The sequence below is a fragment of the Cucurbita pepo genome, chromosome 19, assembly GCF_057944985.1.
Source record: "Cucurbita pepo subsp. pepo isolate OVF chromosome 19, ASM5794498v1, whole genome shotgun sequence".
Classification (NCBI taxonomy): Eukaryota; Viridiplantae; Streptophyta; class Magnoliopsida; order Cucurbitales; family Cucurbitaceae; genus Cucurbita; species Cucurbita pepo.
In genome coordinates this window covers 11,301,802-11,311,043 of record NC_141816.1, presented here as the reverse complement: position 1 = coordinate 11,311,043, position 9,242 = coordinate 11,301,802, and the positions used below count along the sequence as shown (strand labels likewise).

The window sequence follows — 9,242 nt, the reverse complement described above, 5'->3', positions numbered from 1 at the left end:
GTTCACAACATCAAATTACTTTTCAATTTTCAAATCCACATTAAAAATTAAAAAAAATAATAAATCATACATTTTCATTACGAGATCTCTTGATTGTGCTCGAGTTTGTCTTGGAAGAGTCCTGTGCTCTGCGACAGCCCTCTATCTACTTACGTAGGTAATGAAACTTTCATCACCTTTCTAACTTCGAGCCTCGAGAGAAATGATAGACATGGAAGATTCATACTCTCATACTAAAGAGTGTCTCAGAAAGCACGTGCGGAATAAGATTCTTAGCACAAAATTTGATTAGATACTTAAAACATTTCAAAAATTAATTCATCGTCTTATATTTGTTACCCGAGTTAAAATTTAAATATTTATATCCATATAAAACGAGGTCTATGAAGACTACCCTGAGTCAAAACATTAATGATAGCAAAGAATTTGAAACAAGAAAACAAAAGTAGTTACACCACTTTACTCTTTTGCCATTAAAGATAAGAAATATGAGAATTTTATTACAAAAATAGAAATATTCGACATAAATCCGTCAAACACTCTATTTTTGAATTGGGTTGTCGGGTTTGTTTTTTTTTTTATTAATTTAAAATTTGTCAATGTAAACCAAGCCGAGTTTTCGATTTTCTAAAAAATTCAACCCAACACAACTCAACTTTTATGGTTTGGGTTGGATAGTCTGAACACTTTACATTTTAGAATAGTTACCAAAATGAGCATAACTCAGTCGTATTTGACATACACTATTATTTTAGTGGAAAGTCCAAATCTTCAAACCGTCACACTTGTTGTACTAAAAAAATTTGAAAACCCACGTCGAGAAATGCTAAGATTCTCGTGCCGTAAGTGTTTGAATCCTTGCACCAAATGTCCCAAAGCCTATTCCTCAACCCATTTTCGGCTAAGCAAGCTCGTGAGTTGAAATTAGATTCAATTTGATCACTATAACTTAGTTGGTCAAACTTCATAAATCGACGTTCCAGTGTCATTTTAGTCTCGTAAATAGTTATGAGATTTAACCCGATGATATAGACCAAAATGAATTTAAGCTTAACCCGAACAAAATTGAATAGAACTTTAAAAAACGGACGAAATCGAGGAGAATCTAATTTGTAATTTAATAATAATAAAAAAAAAAGTGAGTTAAATTTGAAATGAAATGCGGTAAAAATGAAAAGGGGCAGGCACGTGCCAAAGAAAGGCAAAGGGAAAAAAAATTGAAACAGCTCAGGTGACCGTTGTTCGGACAAACCCTGAGTGAAAGTCTTCTCTTTTTCGCATCGGCCAACCCACGCCCCCAACATCCAACGGTCATATTACACTGACTAGCCGTTGCTTTTGAAAACACCATGGCGTCTAATTAATATGCCTTTTCTAGACAAATACCCTCTCCATTAAACCCCCTCCTCTCTCACTGACTCCTTGTAGATGCTGGTTTTAGGCTTACCCATTTCCCCGTTTTGACAGATTTTCCTTCCACCATCTCCTTCTTCGTTCTGGGGCTGTTTCTGTTCTCTGTTCACCGGAATCAATGGCGTTTTCCGACGAGAACAATCCCAACTTGATGATCAAACCCACTGGGTTTCTTCCAGGTTTGCTTCCTTTGCAGAATCTCCTTCCCAATTAGTGTTTTGTCTTTACCTTTTGCTGATTTTGGGTCTGTGAATGGCGGTTTTAGGAGGAGGGTTGGAGAACAGAGGGAGGGCTTTTGGGCAGGAGATTAGTAGAACTAATAATCGAAGAGCTCTTAATGATATCAATCAGAATTATCAAGCTTACCCTTGTGTTGTTAACAAGAGAGCTCTCTCAGGGTATATATCATTTGAATCCTTGGAGTTTCATGTTTTGTTTTTGAATTTGGTGAGGATTTCGATGAACTTTCCCTTTTTCTTACTTAGGAAGCAAGAAATCTATAAGAAAAAGCAGGTTGATCCATTTCATAGACCGATTACGAGGTGGGTTTTGTTTGGATTTTGAATCTTCCAAATGAAAAATGGAAAAGGGTTTGTTTTGAAATTTGAAAATGTTGCTTTTACAGGAAGTTTGCAGCTCAGATTGCTAGTAGTCAACAGCTTCATCAGCCACAAGTAAAACACACTCTGTTCTTTGTGCTCTGTTTTTTAAGGAACCAGACGCCTTTTGATAATGGATCTTTATGATTTGTTTATCTTGGGCAGGGAACTAATAAGCCTAACTCATTTCTTTCAAACTCAAATGCGTTTGGACATTCCATATTTGTAGACGAGGATTGCAAAACACTAGAAAATGATCAACCAGTTCCCATGTTCTTGGAGAAACCAGAACCATCATCATTGTCTCAGGAAGCAACCCAAATGGTAAGAAACCCCAATCCCCCAACAGCAATTCAGACAGTTTTTATGTTCAAATTTCATGTTCGATCTTCTGTAATCTAGGCGGAGGTTGAAATGGAGGATATCACAGATGAACACGACGACCCGGTAATTGATATCGATGGTGTCGATTCCACAAACCCGCTTGCCGTTGTCGATTATGTCGATGATCTCTATGCACACTACAGAAAACTAGAGGTAAATTGGCTGTGGATCTTGGCTGCCATTTTTAAAGAATGATCTGTTCATCTTAGAGCTTTTTAAACTTTGTCTGGTGCAGAATTCGAGCTGTGTTTCCCCGAATTACATGACGAAACAATTCGACATTAATGAGAAAATGAGAGCTATACTGATCGACTGGCTTATAGAGGTGCACGACAAGTTTGATCTCATCGGAGAAACATTGTTTCTCACTGTGAATCTGATAGACAGATTCTTGTCGCAAAAAACAGTTGTGAGGAAGAAACTTCAGCTGGTTGGTTTGGTTTCTATGCTCTTAGCTTGCAAATATGAAGAAGTTTCTGTCCCTGTTGTCGGAGATTTGATTCTTATTTCTGATAAAGCTTACTCTAGAAAAGAAGTTCTTGAAATGGTGAATTCTCTAGCTCCATTGTTGTTCTTGTTCGACAAGATCTTCGTCTGAAACATTTACTGAGTTTTAGTTCTGTTCTTGTAGGAGACAGTGATGCTCAACTGTCTGCAGTTCAATATGTCGGTTCCGACACCCTTTGTGTTCCTCCGAAGGTTCCTTAAAGCAGCTCAATCTAACAAAAAGGTTGCTGCTCAGCTTTTGATTTGGTGTCGGTTCTAAGCAATTTGTTCTTAAACTAAGAATTCTGTCAATGAAACAGCTTGAGCTATTGGCGTTCTTCTTGATCGAGCTCTCGCTCGTGGAGTATGAAATGCTGCGATTCCCGCCCTCTCTGCTGGCGGCGGCGGCGACTTACACAGCTCAATGTACTCTCACCGGAGTCAAGGGGTGGAGCCGGACATGCCAGTGGCATTCTAGCTACTCAGAAGATCAGCTACTGTACGGTTTTCTTCTCTATTCTCTTGATCTCCATTTTCTTCGAGTATTAACGGCGGCTGCCGTTGAATTTTGCAGAGAATGCTCGAGACTGATGGTGGGGTTCCATCAGAGAGCGGCGACAGGGAAGCTCACCGGGGTTCATCGGAAGTACTGTACATCGAAATTTAACTACACGGCGAAATGTGAACCTGCACATTTTCTTTTGCAGACTCAGCAATAGCCACAGAACAGAACATGTATAGTTTTTTACTAACAACGTTACATGAATGTTCGAAAATTGGGCGACGGGGTGGGGACAATTGGTCGGCCGGAGGCGACTGCCATGGCAGGACAGGGCAACAACAACAATAATGGAAGAACAACCAGATGGTTGTTGTGTTTTTCTTTTGTTGTCTGTTTCATTTTTAAGGTTGTTACATGAAATATGAGATAGCAAACATATAATTCAGTGACGAACAATAATATTTGACATTTTGGCCAAATTTTCTAACTTCAATTCTCATCTCTCCTCCATGTTTATCCACTTGTAAAATTTAGTAACTTGATTCACCATTGAAAAGCATTTGAATTCTATTAGAAAATCTTCTATAAAAAGCTGGAAAACTCGTGTTCCATCCCCGGGTGGTAGCCGGAAAACTCATGTCCTTCCCACACCTGCCACCAAATCCACCCTCGTGATAGAAGATGGGTCGGTCAAGACGAAGCTGCAAAATTTTCATAGAACTAAACTAGAAAATTTCTATCTTCATCGTGTTTTGTAACAATCCAAGCCCACCGCTAGCAAATATTGTCCGTTTTGGCTCATTACGTATCACCGTTATCCTCACGATTTTAGAATGTGTCTAATAGGGAGAGGTTTCCACGTCCTTATAGAAATGTTTCGTACCTCTTTTTCCAACCAACGTGGGATCTCACAATCCACCCCCTTGGGAGCCTAGCGTCCTCACTAGCATACGGCCTGGTATCAAGCTCTAATACAATTTGTAACAACCCAAATCCACCGCTAACAAATATTATCCACTTTGACTCATTACATATCGTCGTCAGCCTCACAGTTTTAAAACGTGTCTATTAGAGAGAGGTTTCTACATCCTTATATAAGAAGTGTTTCATTCCCCTTTCGGGCCGAAAAGGCTAACCGTAAAAAATTGTACAGATCAACTCAAGGAGTTAAAAGTTATTTATACAAAAACATTCATATATCTCATCAGAACATAATCTCCCAACCTCCTACTACTATATTTCATCTTATTACCTTAGCAAGTAAAAGTTAATCTAAAAGAACAAGCTTTGTAATAATACCACTTGCACGTTGTCATCCGCATGCTGCAACGAGGGCGAAGGCATGTTCTCAGTGCCGATTATCCTTAGTTTCGGGGCACTGACCTGCAGAATACGAAGGTACCGAGATCAAAAGACGAAACTTATATAATCGGATCGTGTTCGTGTGTAGACTGATCATAAAAATCCAAATCCAGGATGTGTGTTTGAATGAAAACGATTAGAGAGAGCTAACCAGTGGCTCTAGGATATCGGCCATAGTTACTACCAGCAACATGTTCAAAGAAATCTTTGGTAGCATCTACACGACGAACGAAAAGCAGCTACCGTAACGATGTCGATATAAAAAGCTTAGGATATCAAATGCTTTGTTTCAAGAAAATCTAAACATACCATGCTTCATTGTTAAAGACGGATCCTGCTCCTCGACATACCCGATCACCTTGGCCGGGATTCCAGCTATCATACTACAAATCAACAGAAAGAGAGAGTGTGTGTGGAATCAGATATATTGCACTTGTAAAAAGTTATGATCCACAAAGAATATGCCTTCAAGTTTAAACCTGTGTGGGGCAACGTCTTTTAATACAAGGGAACCAGCAGCCACCATTGCCCCATTGCCTATCTTAATGTTTCCGAGTATGGTAGTCGAGGCTCCGATTAGTGCACCGTCACCGACCTTAGGATGACGATCGCCAACTTCTTTCCCAGTGCCCCCCAAAGTTACACCCTGAGAAATATTGAACCAAGAAGAAAAACCAGAGATTCAGCTGACAGGTTATTGCAGCAAAAACTTACTGTGTAGCAAGAGGCTTGTTGAGAGTTTATGGCAAAAGATAAATAAACTAATCTTGATATACAAAGTACATTCATATAAACATTTGTTAGTGTGGAAGAATGGGAAAGTTTCGGGGTTGTGTCCTTCCGTTTAATGCGGAAGAAAGCTTACCATTACAAATTTAACGGTCCGAGCCCACCGCTAACAGATATTGTCCTCTTTGGGCTTTCCCTTTTAGGTTTCCCCTCAAGGTTCTAAAACGCGTCTACTAGGGAGAGGTTTTCACACCTTTATAAAGAATGCTTCGTGCTCCTCCCCTACCGATGTGGGATTTCACAATCCACCCCCCTTCGGGGCCTAGCATCCTTGTTGGTACTTGTTCCCTTCTCCAATGAATGTGGGACCCCCCAATCCACCTCCTTCGAGGCCCAACGTCCTTGCTGCCACACCGCCTCGTGTCCACCCCCTTCAGGGCTCAGCCTCCTCATTGGCACATCGCCTGGTGTGTGGTTCCGATACCATGTGTGACAGCCCAAGTCCACCATTAACAAATATTGTCCTCTTGGGGCTTTCCCTTCTAGGCTTTCCCTCAAGGTTTTAAAATGCGTCTACTAGGTAGAGGTTTCCACACCCTTATAAAGAATGCTTCATGCTCTTCCCCAACCGATGTAGGATCTCACAATCCACCCCCTTTCGGGGCCCAACATCCTCATTGGTACTTGTTCCCTTCTCCAATCGATGTGGGACCCTCAAATTCACCTCCCTTCGAGGCCCAATGTCCTTGCTAGCACACCGCCTCGTGTCCACCCCCTTCAGGGCTCAGCCTCCTCATTGGCACATCGCCCGGTGTGTGGCTCCGATACCATTTGTAACAGCCCAAGCCCAAGCCCAAGCCCACCATTAACAGATATTGTCCTCTTGGGGCTTTCCCTTCTAGGCTTTCCCTCAAGTTTTAATGCATCTACTAGGTAAAGGTTTCCACACCCTTATAAAGAATGCTTTGTGCTCCTCCCCAACCGATATAGGATCTCACAGAAATACATGGAACGAAGAGTCGGAGATAACAGTTGGAGTTTTCACGAGCAAAAGCAACAAGACAAGACAAGGAATTTACATGCATCAATGAAACTCGGTTACCCACAACAGCAGTTTCACCAATAACAACACCTGTTCCATGATCCAAGAGTATTCCATCTCCAATTTTTGCAGCTGAAAAAAAAAAAAAGGCAAAAAACACTCAACTTTAGAACATGAGACCATCAAGAATATGATCTTTTGGAGTAAAAATGATCCTATGAGGAGTTTTCTCAAAGCATTTTTTCAATATTGTTTAGCAACTCCACATACAAATACTCCATTACTTTAAGTTAACAAAGAATCACTCTAGTTCAATCTCTCAAACTTAAACGAAAGGGCGATAATCGAGGATTAACTGACCGGGATGAATGTCAACAGCAAAAACCTGCAAAAAGAACAAAAAAATCATCCTAGGAATTAACTAAGATGCCAACACAAACACGTCGTGTAGAAGTATCAATTTACCTCGCTAACTCGGCTTTGTAATGCCAAAGCCAACACAGTGCGTCCTCGGCTCCACAAAGCGTGTGCCACTCGATGCACCTGAAGAGAATGGTAACCCTGCAAGGAGCAGCAATCTAATATCAGCAATCTAAATGGTTAGAGTTGTAACAATGGGGGTAGCCCTGTTGAATCAAACTCGAAACTCGATTCGAAAACATCGATTACCTTAGGATACAAAAGCGCTGAACTATAAGACAAACAAGAAGGATCCCGTTCTTTAAAGGCCTGCCAAGCCAAAGAAAGTTCCCTAACAAGTTTCATATTGGGTAATTGACACTAAATTCAAAAGCTTAAGCCAGCAGCAATAGACTTATACCTGCAAATCTAAGCGAATGGCCTGTTGAATGGTTCTATCATGCATCATAACATCAAAGAATATGTCCATTAACTGAGTAGCTAAGAGCGTAGGATTCTGTAGCCTATTGGACAGAACAAAACTCAATGCTTGCTCTAAACAATCATGTGACAAGATGCTGGCATATAAGAAGCTGCTTAAAATTGGCTCCTTCTCAGCCTGTACAAAATTTCATCAATAAAAGGGATTTTCATTCAACTTAACATCAAACAAACCCAAAACCCACCAAGAATTGGAACTAAACAAGTCCATTTACTAATCAAGTGACATAAACATGAAAAGGGTGTTCGAGAAACGTACATCCAGCTTAGCCTCTTGCCTGACAGCGTCCCAAATTGGGTCACCCAAATCGGAACCCACGACGGCAGGGGGCTTGGAAGACCCCATGGCATAAACAGGGAAGACCCTTTCGAGCCTGAACTGTTGAGAAGCCGCAGAGATAAAAGAGGGTGTGTCGCCGTCGCCGTCGCTGTCGCCGCCATGTTCTTTATCCCGAAGAGAAGCACAGTCGGCGAGTTGATTGGAGAGGGGAGCGACCCAGGTGTTATCACTCAGGCAAGCCATGAGTAGCAAGCAGGCAGGGAAGGGGCTAAATCAAATGAACTCAGAGAGCATACAAAAGGGGTAAAAATGGAGGCAAATCCGAGTGGCAGGGGAAGGTTTTGCGCCCATGCGGCGTTGTGATCGAGTCAATGAAGCATTGGGGAATACGAATAAGATTTTTTTTAGTCTTATCGTTTCATTTCATTTCGCTTATTTTCTATGAGAAGTAAAGAGCTTTTGCGATTTGTGAAAGCTTCCCACTTTTTTTTTTGTTTACAGCCTCATGTTCCAAGTGGAAAATGTCAATTTTTTATTATTATTAAAAATAAATTTCTAAGTTTTATATTCTAAAAAAAATTAATTATATACTCGAAATACAATCATTACAATAATTGAATTAAAACATTTGTTAAATAATAAATTTCGATATCAAAAAACTTTGGTTAAAATTTAAATGTCGGTTACTTTTCACTCATTTTATGATTCGATTACGATTCAAACTAATTTTATGCTTAAACTTTTAAAAGTATAAAGACTATATAAAGATAGATATATATTGAATAAAAAACAAAAATACTCCGACCCATATTGATAAATACAAACAATTTATTTAAAAAATTAAATATTTTTTTACAATTTTGTTTAATTTCAATTTAATAGACACAAAATAAAATTTAATTTAAAGAAAAAAAATCTTTTAATTTATTCACTGTATCGAATAATCACATTTTTATTTATTTATTTTTAGAAATATAATGCTTATATTTTCAGTCTCCATAAATGGGGGAAATATCATTATTGTGGTGTCATTCCATTTTCAAATACAGACAGGGATAAGAGACAGACAACTATATGTTTGGAATGGGACAGGACAGGGACAAAACAGTCTCACTTTTTTGTTGATTATATCTTAAATGTTACTAAATTTTCTCACTTTTTTGTTGATTATATCTTAAATGTTACTAAATTTACTTCATGTTCATTTAATCTGGATCGAAAAATAGTTTCCTCTCTGTTACTATATAAGATTGGAAAGTAGATCATATTCCGTCTCTCTATTCATGTCAAGTGTCACAATTGCACCGTTGTGACAGCGAAAATAGCGATTATCCAACACTTGCTTTAACTCGATGAATAAGTCAACCGTATAGAAATCGTAAGTCACGGAAAATTAGTGATTAAGCATAGGCTAAAAACAAATAAACAACCACTATTAATAGCATATAACGAACAATTTTTTTTATATATAATGAAATAATAGAAATAAAATTAATTGTGATCGAGCTAATTAGATTAATCATTAAATTATAATTTTTTTATTTA

At 39.0% G+C, this 9,242-nt stretch overlaps 2 protein-coding genes across 2 annotated transcripts; one reads left to right on the top strand and one right to left on the bottom strand.

Moving 5' to 3' along the window:
- Nucleotides 1–1,383: 1,383 nt before the first annotated feature.
- On the top strand, nucleotides 1,384–3,863 carry LOC111782294 (G2/mitotic-specific cyclin-2). The gene is made up of 10 exons (XM_023663146.2): nucleotides 1,384–1,592; nucleotides 1,679–1,811; nucleotides 1,899–1,955; nucleotides 2,039–2,087; nucleotides 2,178–2,336; nucleotides 2,415–2,549; nucleotides 2,632–2,943; nucleotides 3,028–3,126; nucleotides 3,203–3,381; nucleotides 3,457–3,863. The coding sequence occupies exons 1-10, from the start codon at nucleotides 1,532–1,534 to the stop codon at nucleotides 3,599–3,601; spliced, it is 1,329 nt and encodes a 442-aa protein (XP_023518914.2). The 5' UTR covers nucleotides 1,384–1,531; the 3' UTR covers nucleotides 3,602–3,863.
- A 659-nt stretch (nucleotides 3,864–4,522) lies between these two features.
- LOC111782295 (serine acetyltransferase 2) lies at nucleotides 4,523–8,128 on the bottom strand. The gene is made up of 10 exons (XM_023663149.2): nucleotides 7,677–8,128; nucleotides 7,338–7,535; nucleotides 7,187–7,246; nucleotides 6,983–7,078; nucleotides 6,878–6,902; nucleotides 6,555–6,649; nucleotides 5,226–5,392; nucleotides 5,056–5,129; nucleotides 4,898–4,963; nucleotides 4,523–4,767 (listed from the first exon to the last, which is right to left on the bottom strand). Exons 1-10 carry the CDS (start codon nucleotides 7,938–7,940, stop codon nucleotides 4,733–4,735), a joined length of 1,080 nt encoding a protein of 359 aa, XP_023518917.2. The 5' UTR covers nucleotides 7,941–8,128; the 3' UTR covers nucleotides 4,523–4,732.
- Between the last annotated feature and the right edge of the window lie 1,114 nt (nucleotides 8,129–9,242).